The 14,741-nt window shown below is 41.3% G+C and overlaps 1 protein-coding gene across 1 annotated transcript in view; it reads left to right on the forward strand.

Moving 5' to 3' along the window:
• Positions 1 to 233, forward strand: part of Smp_154600 (acetylcholinesterase, putative) — a gene marked incomplete at both ends in the record, with an annotated part of 42,038 nt that extends 41,805 nt beyond the window's left edge. Inside the window, one exon of the mRNA XM_018791797.1 lies at positions 199 to 233. Coding sequence (XP_018645024.1) covers positions 199 to 233 — 35 coding nt within the window. The remainder of the gene's footprint in view (positions 1 to 198) is intronic.
• Positions 234 to 14,741: the final 14,508 nt, after the last annotated feature.

Genomic DNA, 14,741 nt, shown 5'->3' on the forward strand with positions numbered 1-14,741 from the left:
GGAAAACCTCAAAGCATTGGACGGCCGTTTCGTCCTTCCAGGTTTTCCATGGTGGTCTAGCTTCAATTGACTCATGCTTCCAACTATGAAAATACTATATCTCCACAAAATCCCTTCTGATAATTAACCTACACATTGTTTAACAATATAATATCCATTCACATTATTCTATTTTCTTTTTCTTTTATTACTTTTCAGTTGAGCGTAATCGTCAGCATTGTTTAGGCGTGTAAAATTCAACACACACTGACGATGAATTCCTTAATACAAGTATCATCGAATGTCAATAGAAATAACAATGAGAGACAATCAACAAGTGTTTTATAAGAATATTCAATGTAATAACTGATTAGTATATCATAGATTGGTTGTGTGTGTGTGTTTGTTTGTTTGGTACTGATACTGCTCAGGAAACTGATGAAAACCTGACTAAACATACATTACTTCATTCAAATAAATAAATAGTAGTATATTTAGATCTAAAGAGAATATTCAACCCATCTTACCTAGATGATTGTTGTTTTTACACCATATTACATATATATATGTAAACGTTTTCAACATTCTATCAAGTTTGCATTTTACCTGTTATTAAAAACTTAAGTGATTTGTATGAGAATAATAATTTCAAAACTGTATGAACTAGACTCTGTTAGTTACTTACTTACTTACTCCTGTTACTCCCAATGGAGAATAGGCCGCCGACCAGCATTCTACAACCAACTCACTCTGTCATGCGCCTTCTTTTCTAGTTCTATCCAATTTTTGTTCATTCTTCTCATGTCTGTCTCCATTTCTCGGCGTAATGTGTTCTTTGGTATTCCTCTTCTCCTTTGACCTTCAGGATTCCATGTGAGGGCCTGTCTGGTGACGCGATTGGTTGGTTTCCTCAATGTGTGTTCTATCTACTCCCAGCGCTTCTTCTTGATTTCTTCCTCCACTGGATGGAATCTGGTTTGTTGTATCCCACAGTAGAATGTTGCTGATAGTGTCTGGCCAACGGATCCGAAGTATCATCCGTTGACAACTGTTAATAAACACCTTTATCTTATGGATGATGACTTTCGTAGTTCTCCACGCCTCCACCCCATACAATAGAACTGTCTTGACATTTGTATTGAAAATTCTAATCTTGGTGTTGGTTGACAATTGTTTGAGTCCCAGATGTTCTTCAATTGTAAATATGCTGCTCTTGCTTTGCCGATCCGTGCCCTCACATCTGCATCAGATCCAGTGTGTTCATCGATGATGCTGCCCAGATATATAAAGGTTTTCAACTAGACTATGTGCTTAAGGTTGAATGAATCAGGAAATTATCAATAAAAATGTGGTGTTCTAAGTTTTCACAGGGATACATGTCAGTAATAGATATGTCTTATGAGTATTTTCTGGGTATTAGGGTTGATTTTATCCGTTAACGTGATAGTTGTGGAAATTGGTGGAATTAAGCGGTACAGTAAATGTACACCTGGAAACTTTGGTTTCTACAGTAGAAATAATTGTTCAAACATTTTCTACAGCAAACTACTGCATTAAATAATAGAATAACGATACCATTAGAGACATGATTTCTTGATTAATAGCAGCTGGAATCTAGAGTTTTCACAGATATTTGATGCTATGAAAGTTTCCATGAAGGTTATTCTTGAACTGTATCACTTTTAGTAGCAAAACGTCATTAAAATATGGTGACGGAAACAAATAAGTCGTTGACCTGATCCTCAGAGAAATGATGATATCGACGGATGACATGGAGTCTTAGATAAAGATAATTGTGATTTGATTACATATGACGTTGGTTTTTACATTAGAAACTTATACTACACTTTATTAACATTACATTTTAGAGTAACAATCAAGATGTCATCCAATGAAAACGGGCTGCTGCCAAATGGAGGGTTGGAAAGGCTAGCGATTAGACAGGGGGAACATAAGTAAAGATAATCACCAACAATGTGCATATTGATGAAGACGAGCATCGAAAGAGAGAATGAAATGTTAAGAGTATAAAATCAGTTTCAGTCCTCCACTATCTCTTTGTCTCTGAAATCAATCAATAATTTAGTTCACTAAACATCTAATGGACAGTTTTTATTACTTGCTTACATCTGTTACACCTCGTGGAGGAGCATAGGACACCCACCAGCATTCCCTATCCAACTCTCCTGGATAATCCTTTCAGTCGCCACTCATCCTTTTCATGTCTACTTCCAATTCTCAACACACTGTGTTACTTGGTCTTCCTCCTTTCCGTTTACCTTCAGGATCCCAAGTTTGGGTTTATCTCGTGATGCAGTTTGATGGTTTCCATAATGTATGTCGTATCCACTGTAAACGTCTTTTCCTAATTCCCTCTTCAATTAGAAGCTAGTTTGTTTTCCCCCATAATAGGCTTTTGATGATGGTATCCGACCAACGGAGATTAAGTAATGCAAGCACTTGCAAATAACGTCTACACACGAAGTCTTCAAACCAATGTAGTATTCCGAGAGGATAGATTAAACCAATCATAAAAAAGTGAGCTATCATTAGTTATTGGAATCGAATAAGAAGTTAGTGGAAAACAGGTCTTATTAAAAACTTATGCTATATGCATATGGGATAGAAGAGTCAGGTCACCTGTGAAGTCCAAATAATCTAATTTCATCCAACCTGTCCATTTTATTCCGTGGATCTCCTCAGATGTGGGGGGTCTTCATAATCCAGTCAACCATCAGAACGAACAGAAAGATGGGAGAGAGAGAGAGAGAGAGAGATTAGGCAGCCCAATCTGACACCAACTAACACACTAAATGCATATATCTGCTGTTCTTTATGCCCGAATTTGTGGTGTACTCTGTCATATGGATTCCGAATGATGTTGACTATCTTCTCAGCTACTTACTCCACAGTGTCAAAGACGGTGCCATAAGATTCTCCCATACACACCGTCAATTGATTTCCCATAGCCAGAGGAGGTCATGTATAGTGAAGAGTTTCATTGAATTGATTACCCAAAAATGAAAAGTAATGTCGTGATCCGGTCTGTGAACGACCGATCCTCACGTAATCCAATCTGTTGAATTCGAAGCTGAGCGTCTTCTGAACCTTTCATCTGGATCAGCAACACTGTTGAAGACATCCTTGTACCGACACCAGTTTGATTACTCTGTAGTTCTCACATTTTCTGAGATCTTTCTTTGGTATCTTGATGAGGTGTCACCTTTTTACAGTTCATCGGCACCCTTTCTTCCTCCCAAATCATCCTGAATAGAACGAGGAGCATGTTTTCAGTTACCTATATGTGTGACGTCAGTGCTTCAGATGGTATATTGTCAAGTTGTACTGCTCTCCCATTGTTGATTTGTCGGATGATGGAACATTCTGGTTTCTTCGGTCGTTGACAGATATAGGAAGGTCTGTAGGTACTGCTTCGATGTCCGGTGGGTTCAGTAGAGCCAGTCGTTCCATGAGTTCTTCAAAGTGCTCTATCCGCCTGTTTCTCTGTTCTTCAATCTCAGTGATTGACTTGCCTGCTTTGTCCTTGACTGGCCTCTCTGGTTTACCATATTTCCATGCTTATGTGATGGCGTCCAGTCGTGATTGACTATGATCACCACTACAAGAAGATTACGTGCCAGGTATCGAGTTGGATCCCGCGGTAAGCCAATAACCAGAAGATAGTTGACGGTTGAAATAAGATATATTTGTTGACGATCTCGTGGTTTCGAAAGAATACTGAGACGTACCAAAGTTTACAAGCGGAACTGCCGAGTGTAAGCGAGTTCGTGCAAGGTCATAGGCAACGGGATGAAAAGGGTTTTTGTGGTGCACTTAAACAAACAAGCACAGTAAAACAATCACTGGTGTAATTGGTTATAATAATAATTGTTTCCATTATATCAATCATGTTCTCGTCACAAAAGTCGGTCACTACAGGAGCCCTCCCGCTAGAAAATGTTTGCACTTTCGATGCGTACTGTTTTCGCTCGTGTGACTGATCGATAAACGTGCGATTATGGGACGAAGGCGTTGGCAGAACAGGAAGCGATCGTTGATCCTCAAGTTGCCACCGAAGTTATTTTACGTAAAACAGTATCACAGTGGTTTTTATCCAGAATCTGAAGATTGCATTCATAGGGGTCCGAACCAGAAAACGCTGCAGACGTAGGACGGAACCGTATTGAGCCGCGAAACCAGAAGCGACCATAATAACCAAGTTCGGAACCAAATGTGTGTCATACGTATTTGGAGCCAGAAAACATCTACTGAGTGCATTGAAAAGAGCGTGGGTGATCAGGCCAGCTTACGCCAAGGTTGATTGAAGTAGATGGTACAAACGAGGTGTTAGTGGGACGTGTGGGCTCAGAATAAAAAATAACAAAGAAAAAGAGGCGTAGTAAGCGTGTAGTATAGGGATAAAGTCCTACACCGTTCCTGTTGTTGATTGAGAGGTTAGTCGAGAAAGCATGCGGGTAGGTGTACTTGGCGGCCGGAACGTGGGATGGTAGGCGCTTTCATATCTTCTTAGACTTCAATCTCATCTGAAGTTAAGGGCGGCGTGGTCTGCTGATCTGGACATGGGGCTGAAGTCTCATCCGTGGATGGTGCAGATGACTCGTGCTGTTGACTGGGACGTGAAAATGAGGTCTCTGGTGTATGTATTGCGGCGTCGGAAGTGGATGGTGAGATCCCGCTAGTAGGTTCGATGGGTCTAGCATTGGGTTCCAACTTATCACGTAGGGCGCTGTCATCGACGTGTTCTGGCTTGAGACGATCAATGCTGACTATCTCGACGCGGCCGTGTCGATCAGCCTTGACGGTCTTTTCATGACGGGAAATCACGCGAAAAGGTGCTTCGTAAGGTTTTCGCAAAGGTTTGCATACCGAATCTCATAGTATGAAAGCATATGAACAGGTAGATAACTTTCGAAGGAGAGCGGCCTGTAAATGATATATTCGAGCTGACACCGGAGGCAGTGTTCGCATATATTCTGACAGTTGTTGGACGTAGTCTGATTTACCAAAATTTCTACTGCCCTGTGATGTGAAAAATTCTTCAGACAAACGCAATGTCGGGCCATATTCAAGTTCAGCGGCAGAACACTGAATATCTGTCTTTAAGCTCATTTTGATACCTAGGATGATGAGCTGTAAGGTTTCTTAAAAATTGTTGTTTTCGTGTGCTCGAAGAACACTTTTAAGTTAACGAAAAAAACCGTTTGACTAAACCATTTGATACCGGGTGGTAGGCGGTTGTGCGTAACATGCACCCGGGTCAGCGAGGAGAATAATTCGAACTCGAGCTGTTGTCCTCGGTCAGTCGTGACAGTTGAGAGACAACCTTATAGAGCTATCCATCGCTCTTCAAAGCTGTAGGCAACTGTCTCCATCGTAATAGACGTGATGGGAATAGCTTCAGGCGACCTTTTGAAACGATCGATGCACGTGAGTATATGATCATACCCGTGCGATGGTCCCACAATTTCTATATGAACGTGATCGAAGCGAGCATCAGGCGTAGCGAACGTGCCAATGAGGGCAGCTACATGCCTGTGCACTTTTGATCGTTGACATTGTAAGCATTGCTTTATCCACATACATACATCTTTATTTATGGACGGCCAGACGTATCGTGCAGTGATGAGGTGTAGTGTGGCTACGATACCTGAATGAGATAGTCCATGCAGGGCATCGAAAGCAAGACGACGATAAGCTAGTAGCTAGAAGTACTTCCCAGCATGTTGTGCTTCTCTACATGAAGGATCACTTCCTTGGGCGACAGCCATAGCAGAGAGATCAAGCATCAGCAAAGTAACTGCATTCACTTGAATACATGACGGAGTATCGGCAGCATAGTTCGACTCACCTTTAACGTGACGAAGGTCTGCATTGAACTAAGAGATACAGTTCAAATGTCTGCATTCTCGTGATGAGTAGCGGTCAGACTTGGTATGCATAGCATATTTTAAAGGCTTATGGTCGGTGAATAGGATGAAATTGCGACTTTCTACTGCGTACCGGGAATGTTTGATGGCACAGTAGGCTGCTAGCAGTCCTCGACCAAAAGCACTATATCTCGTCTCCGTGGGAGTGAGGCGTCGTGAAAAAAATTCTGTAGGGCAGAACATGTTAAATTACGGCTCCTCATGTCAAGTGGGATGTCACGAACTAACGGTTTTTATGCTGATTTATCTATGCAAAATTCGTCTTTAAACTGTGTTTAAAAAGCTGAATTGGTTCCACTTCCTACCGAGCAATCTTATTACAAGCAAACTAGATAATTCGTTATAAAAGAAGCCTACTCCACACCCCATAAAATCTAAAAACAAAAAAGGGTTCAAATAGCTTTGAAAAAGTAGGGAGACAGCCATTTGTATCAGAATACTGTTTTCAGCACTATATTTTATAATTACACATAATTCCATACTTTCAGCTTCTTTCTGAACTACCTTCATTTATACAGTTCCTTATCCATTCATACCTTGTTCACATTTATTTTCTTTAACACATTAGTATGCTCTTGCTTAATAAGTACTTCAGTAACAGACAAACAGACTAAATGGTTATACCTTAACTATTTCTCCATGAATATTGTGTGCTCTGCTTTTCGTCCTTCCTTTTTCTTACACCTTTTTCAGCCCCCTGGAGATACCCCGCCGAAAACAAATATGGTACGGGTGACTTCGTCCTACACCCTTATTAAAGCCTCAGATATTCCGGGGGGATGTAAAGTTGAAGTTTCTAAAAGCCTCCAACTTCGCATGTATCTATTCTCGGTCACCAGCTTTATGTTGCAACGCTACCCTGATAAAGTGCGCCAATTGTGATATTGACAACATGTTTCTTACGAAATCCATTTACATTCATATCTTATGAAATATCAACCCATCTGAGTAATTTTCTACAGTGAAAATTGTAACTTCCGTAACAATTTGATCTTGCCTGTAAACTGGCATGCCTCATGTAACAAGCTGTAATTTGAGAATAATTATTATTAAGTCCCGGAGATGTCCTCTTGCATAACGGCTCCTATGGCGAAGTCCGATGCGTCAACCGCTATACTAAGCGTGGCTGATGGGTCCGGATGAGAGAGTAGTGTGATTTGAGCTAATCCCGTTTTGATCTCTGAAAATGCAGTACGCGCGGCATCGTTCAATTCCCATTTGCGTGGATAACCGCGAAGTAATTTGATTAATGGTCGTAACCCTACTGCCTCATGCGGGATGAAACATCGATAGAAGTTGACCAAACCTAGAAATGCCTTCAGTTCATTGAGTGTGTACGGTACAATGTACTCCATCATTGCACGTATTTTGTTCTCACAAGGTAGAATACCCTCTCGCTTGATAACTTGACCTAGGAATTTTATTTCTGTTTTCCTCAGTTCACACTAGTCCGGGTTGACTATTATTTCATTATCCGAAAGGCGCTGGAATAGTAGTGTCACGTGCTGATATTGTTCATCTACGTTTGATGATTCAATCAGCAGATCATCAATATAGACGTGAACAAAATCGAAGTCTCGTACTATGCTATCTATAAATCTTTGGAAAGTTTGATCAGCATTCCGTAATCCAAATGGCATTCGTAGGAACTCAAACAGACCGAAAGGAGTCGTGATAGCGGTTCTCTCGATATCTTCAAGAGAGACTGGGATCTGATGATATGCTCGTACCAGATCGATCCTAGAAAAAATAGTTTTGCTATTGAGTGATGCCGTGATGTCATGTATGCGAGGGATGGGATAGATATCAAAGCGTGTAACTAATTTGAGTGCTCGGTAGTCGCCACATGGTCTCCAACTAACCCCATCCTCTTTGCCAACCATGTGGAGAGGTGAGGCCCATGGACTCTGAAAAGGACGAATAATACCAGTAGCTAGTAAGTTGTCAAACTCACGTTTAGCAAAAGCTAATTTGTCCGTTGCCAGCCGGCGAGGTTTTGCCTTGACTGGGGGTCTGTGGGTGACTATATGGTGTACCACACAATTGGTCACCGATGGAATCTCCTCGAGAGGTTCAGTTATTTCGGGGAATTTTTGGAATAAGGCGTGGAACACATCGTCACACAAATGAAGTACGCCTAAGATTCGGTGTGCGTTTGTGTGAGCTTTAAAGCCTATGAATTTGCAGTTCGACGAAGAATCGATTAGCTGCAGCCTATGCGAATCGACTAGCAATTCATAGTGCTGTAGGAAATCGATACAAAGTATGGCTGTGGGAACATCAGCAATGATGAACGTTCACACGTACTGTCGTCGACCGCTCAGGTTGACCGTAAGGTGTCGTGTACCATAGGTAGGAATGACTGAGACATCTATAGCGCGTAGTTGAACCATCGTAGCTCGAGACTTACTGTTACCAATCGGTACGACAGAAACTTGAGCACCCGTATCCACTAGATACTTGGCGTTAGTGCGATAATCGTGCACATAAAATGAACGACCAACCTGAGGTGAAGGGTCGGCAAGTATGGCCGCATTTACTCGTCAGCTCGAAGGTTCGCGACCTTTTGTGAGCAGGGGGATCAACAACGGTGGGCACCGAACCCGAAGGCACTGTAGAACCAGAACCGACCATAACTCGCTTCCGAAATCGCCTTTTGGCGTGGCATGAAAGATGCCTGCTTCGGGAGAGCTTTTACAGCTTCAAGGGAGCGTGACCTGTCTCGGGGGAAGTAGGGTTTTGATATATTGGATCGATCTCGAAAATTGAGATGGGTATGAATATATCTATCCTTATCACCCTGAGCCGAAATGTGACTAGCGTCAAGATCGACGTTCGAGCGTGATGTTGGGGCAACTATATAGTTGTCTCGGATGTTAGCCCTTGCCAATATCTTATCTGCTATAATGGCCATCTGGGTAAGTGTGGTGTCTTCGAGCAGAACCGTTAGTCGTTGGTTGGTTGTATATGTGCTGGTAGAGATTCGAGCCACAGTTCCTCAACGATTTCGGAATCGGCTGTAGTGGGACCTGCAAGCGATCGCAGGCGCGTGAGGTGATGGCTCGGATTAGCATCACCCAGGGGATGACGTGCCAATGAGGCCCCCAATCGTTCTTCCCTCGAAGGGATGAAATGTCTAAGGATCGCCTCCTTGAGACGATCGTAAACATTAGGTACATTCGGGTTGAGGACAACCTCATGAACAGCAGCTATATGATCCCCAGGCAGAGTTTCCAGAGAGTAAACATACTTTTGCCGTTGATTCGTTATGCAGTGGATCTTGAATTGAGATTCCATTGCTGCGAAACAAACTTCTGGGTCGTGGGGAATAAAGGAGACAGGTCGGAAATTTATTCCATGTACCCCTGAGTCTATTATATTAATGCCATTCTCATCGTTATCTACCATATTGAGTTGTTTTCAGAATATTAGATATTGAAAAATATCAATACAAATACGTGCAACAAAAGTGGATAGATAGATAATAGACTCACCGTGATCGTCTTCTTTGGGAGGTTTACCAGAGGTTGCAACGTGTTCGAAATTTCGGCTTATCACAGTTAGATGACGTCAAGTCGCGATTGACTATGATCACCACTACAAGAAGATTACGTGCCAGGTATCGAGTTGGATCCCGCGGTAAGCCAATAACCAGAAGATAGTTGACGGTTGAAATAAGATATATTTGTTGACGATCTCGTGGTTTCGAAAGAATACTGAGACGTACCAAAGTTTACAAGCGGAACTGCCGAGTGTAAGCGAGTTCGTGCAAGGTCATAGGCAACGGGATGAAAAGGGTTTTTGTGGTGCACTTAAACAAACAAGCACAGTAAAACAATCACTGGTGTAATTGGTTATAATAATAATTGTTTCCATTATATCAATCATGTTCTCGTCACAAAAGTCGGTCACTACACAACTTTATTCGTTGTACCGTTTAGTTTTCTCACATTTCCTTCACTTGCAGGTATTTCCACTGTCTCTTGTAGGTCTTCCACGTTTTTGTGCTCGTCGGTTCTAATGCTCCTCTTCAGTCGCTTCTTCGCTTTAGTGTATTCAGCTCGTGGCTTGACTTCCTCAGTCTTTGCTCGACTGTCATCAGTTGCTGTCTCCTTCTTCTTCTTTCCTTGGATCTTGCTCAAGGTTTACATTGAGATTCCATAGATGATTCTCTAAACCCTTTTCAATTGTCCTTCATAGTAGTTGCTTCTTCTTTAAGTAAATCTTGTAAGGCTTAGAACATGTTGTGGAGATCTATCTTGAATTGGTTGAGTTTGTCAGTATTTTGAAGGAAGTCTGTATTGAACATTTGCAACACTTTTCCCCAACTGTCCAATGCTTCTTTAGCATCAGTTTCCTTCTTGATAACCACCAGGTCGATGGTGATCTAAAGTTATGTTAACTCCTCTCCTGGTTCTCACGTCTTTCATTGACCTTGTTTATATTTTAGTGATGCAAATGTGATCGATCTGTTTCTGTGTGCTGTGATCCGGTGAGACCCATGTAACTTCGTGTTTTCATTTGAGGGGGAGTTACTGACCAGCATGCTTTGATGGTGAGGGCGATGACTTCCATCAACCCATGTCTGGGAGGAGAACATTTTGTTTGTGTCAGGCCCTTTATGTTTGATAACAATTCAATCAGTCTGTGATATTGAGGTTGTTCTTCTACACTCACCATTCAGACTCGTGTTGCTAATTTTTATGCTAAACTAGGTATTCTACTAAGACAACCTATAACATGCTAACTCGGACTTTTTCACTAAAACTGTATGAAAGGCATCGGATGGAATAAAAAAGAAATTTAAAAAAATCAATAAGGGATTCAGTCATTATTTTTCTTAACGCTTTACTTTCTATATGCACTCTCTATTCTAATAAACAGCCTTCCTTATGCCAACCGTGACTTCTCTTCCTTCATTTGAGCCTACTCTACCTTGATAAATAACACAGCTCATTGTTCTTTATTACGGCACTCCCTCATCTGGGCTAGTATGAAGTGAATCAAATAATTTATCATATCTCTGTCTGTTCCACTACTAAATGTTAAGCATTGTTTATCGTTCATATTCAAATGCATCTCTGCTCCTCTGTTTCTCTTTTTTTCTTCAGAATCTTACTCTGAGGGCAAAGTTGAGGAACCTCTGACATCTGGAACAAACTCGACGTACGCGCTTTCCCAAGGTCACAGTTCGCACCAAGCGCTCCACAAGTCTACTTTATAACAATTACCAACCTAAAAAGTTGCATTGCATAAATACTTAGCACGATCAAAATCCTAATACAATTTTCGCCGAGAATGGATCTGTTGTGTAACGTGGACGCGATGCCAAGTCGGAAAATATTTTGAGGACTACACAGTATTTCTGAATGAATGAACTGTTATTCGTTTTAATGGATTATATTTACTTATCAACCCTGCTTGGGATGCATACTGTGAAACAATGAATGTTGTAACTTGTAGATCATGCCTGTAAAAATGGCTTGTACCTGCTCTTATAGAAATATATTATTGTACCATCTTGATATGCTTGATGATAATTAAGATTTTCTCGGCAAACGAACAAAAATCAGTGACACAATGAACGATAGGCTATTCTAATCAGTTGTCCCAGGCCGCGCTAACTAGAGTGAGAAGTCCAAGATGATGTAGGGGGAAATGTATTCCGGAAGCACAAGCAATCGCAAAAGGAAGAAATCAAACGTATATATACGGTATAAAGTTGCCCTTGGGAAGCATTACAAAATAGCACACTAAAACGATACAACGGACCAATAGTGTTTAAGATATTTCCAAACGGGGAATACGACTCGAAGGTGAAAGGAGCGCTTTTGGCCCGAAAACAAGGAAATTCAAATTTTCAAAATAAGATTACAAAAACAAGTCATTTACCAAGTAAGTTCTGGGGATTTAACATCCCCAACACATCTATAACCATTTTGCTGAATGCATATATATTTGAAAACCCGTAACCACTCCCGTTCGTTTCTCCCAGCCATTCCATTTCCCCCCACGATACCTTCATACTCGATGTTATCCAATCAATTTTGGCGTTTAGGTCTCTCATTAGGATGATCAGGTCCTTTCCTGAGCGCTTCGGAATGATCGATTGCAGCTTCTCGTAAAATAAATCTTTATCACCGTCGTTGCTATCGTTCGTTAGTTCGTAGCACAGAAAGACACTCATTGTAATGCCCTCCTTCTTTGTTTTGAATGATGCTTTGTTGATTGTAGATTCATGGGATTCCCACCCTATCAGAGCTTCTTTCGACAGTATCAGAGCAACTCTTTAAGTGTGTGGAATATTTTATCTCCGCATGCAGCATCGTTTCTCCCGTATCTATCCATTTTTGTCCAGCTTGGATCCAATGGATTTCACTGATTCTGTGCACTGTCAAGTTGTGTTTCCTCATTTCCGTAGCTATTTGATTAGTCCTCTCGGTCTCTCACATTTTCCGGACATTTCGTGGATTAAACGGTGATGTTATTGGTAGAAGAGGCATCGGCCTTGGAACTTCCAAAGAATATCAGCTTTCAACATGAGGTACTATAATTCTTTTCATTGAAGAACCTTCAACCTCAGTGCACAGTTTAACTGTTTATTTTGTTTTTTCTGGTTCGCGGTTTATAGCATGGTTGTTTATTCCGTGATGGGGATGCTGAACTGATGCCCCACCTTCCATCTTTGCCCGAGCTTGGGATTGGAGTATCTCTAGAAGAGCCACAACTGGAGTTGCAAATTATGAAGTTACTAACTATTAATTTTCCCATATTTCGGGGAGCAAAATGTCGATTCTTCGCTTTGATCGTATCATAGTAAGTCAAATTTTTTCCAGTTGATAATGGTGGTTGTTCTAGTTTATGACCAGAGTTTTTGTTACTGCTTTTTTAATTCTTGACCCTCCTACTATCTGCCCCTCATCGTCTCAAAATTCACTATAGATTGTTGTGTTTTGTTTATTTCTGGCCGAGGTATTGCTTCCGCCGCCTGATTTTCCTGACTTTTGACATGTCAACTATCACTAATAAACTGTTTCATATGAACAATGTTCAAATAGTTCAAATGGTTGTGGATGGAACTGAAGAAGCTTTCGCTTAATGGGCTCCTGTGTCTAGTAGCAGTGGATCACCGATACTCCCAAACAGGAATCTACATATAATAATGATAAAAGAGGACAAAAAGTTGGCAAATCATAGCAATATACTGTACTTAGTCCTTGAAAATATGTCTAGTTTTCTCATAAAGGACTCCTGGGAGTGGACAAACCAGCTTCCAGACGAATAGGAAATTAGGAAAATACGTTGGAAGTGGATAGGACACACATTTAGGAAATCACCAATGTGCATTACAAGGCGACCCCTAACTTGGAATCCGGAGGGGAAGTGAAAAAGAGGAAGGCAAAAGAACACATTACTCTGGGAAATGGAAGCATATATGAAAAGGATGAATGGAAACTGGAATGAACTGGAAAGGAAGGCTGAGGACAGAGTTGGATGGAGAATGCTGGTGAGCGGCATATGCCCCTCGACGAGGGGTAACAGGTGTAAGTAAGTAAAGTAAGGTAACTCCTGGGAAGTCACTTGGAATAGCTCAACCGGCAGCAAATTACAGCATTTAACTACTGGTAAGGAGTAGAAGTTTTGTCTACGGTTCGTTCTTCTGTGTTGTCTCCAGTTTCTGGGTGTTACCCCTTAGATTCGCGCTGGAACGAAACCTAAGTAAGTGTTTAAGGGGATGTCTAGAAGTGTTAAGGATGATGAAAGCCATTAGGTGAAGGTTAAGTGATTGGAGGCGCTCTTCGTAAGGTTTGAATTTGAGTCCCCAAACTGATTTTGTGGCCCAGATTTGAATACGTTCCAGAGTGTCCTCATCCCTTTGGAGTGTGAGAGGAAATTTTATGATTCCGTACTCTAAATTGGGACGAATAAAACTGTTAAAGATTATGTGGAAATCTTTTCCGTCGAACTGGTCGAAAATGAGCTCTAATGTTATCAACACAAGGTTTGCACGAAAGACATTTTCATCGCAGTTAGCGTAAGACTTCAAATCACAGGGTACAAGCACACCTAAATCTTTTTAAACTTGGGATACTTCTAGAGAGCAGTTTCCTAAGTTGTAACTGTAGTATACAACGTGCCTCAAGTGGACTACTTTACACTTCGAAGTGTTGAAAGTAAGTCCGTTATTATCTGCCCGAGTTTAAAGTCTAGTCAGATCCTCCTGAAATGCCAGTACATCCTCATGGCTGCGTATCTCTCCAAAGTTTTGCATCATCAACAAAAAGTAATCAGTCAGACAATATCTGTTGTGAAAGGTCGTTTATATAAATTAAGAAAGGGGGAGGTCCTATTACTGAACCCTAGGGGACCTCACTAGGACATTCAAGAGCCTAAGAGGAAGTGAAGTTAACCCTGACTTTAAAATGTCGATTTTTTAGATATGAAGTGAGCTGTTCAATTAGAGGTAGTTTGATACCAAATTGTTTGAGCTTATTGATAAGACATATATGGTTGACTCCATCAAATGCTTGTGAGAAGTCAAGATAAATGACGTCAACCTTCCCCTTGCGATCAAGGATTTTTGTCCATCTGTCCACCGCAGTCATCAGGTTCGTTATGCAAGAGTGACCCATCCTGAAACAATGCTGTTGGGGTGAGAAGTACTTTATGGATAATAAGTAGCCGTGTATACCATTGCATATCAGGAACTCCATAATTTTTGAAGGTATAGAGAGAAGGGCTACCAGTCGGTAGCTTGAAGGCTCGTTGCGTCGACCTCCTTTGAAAGTTGGTGTGACGAAAGCCAGCTTCCTA

The sequence above is a fragment of the Schistosoma mansoni genome (assembly GCF_000237925.1).
Source record: "Schistosoma mansoni, WGS project CABG00000000 data, chromosome 1 unplaced supercontig 0071, strain Puerto Rico, whole genome shotgun sequence".
Lineage (NCBI taxonomy): Eukaryota > Metazoa > Platyhelminthes > Trematoda > Strigeidida > Schistosomatidae > Schistosoma > Schistosoma mansoni.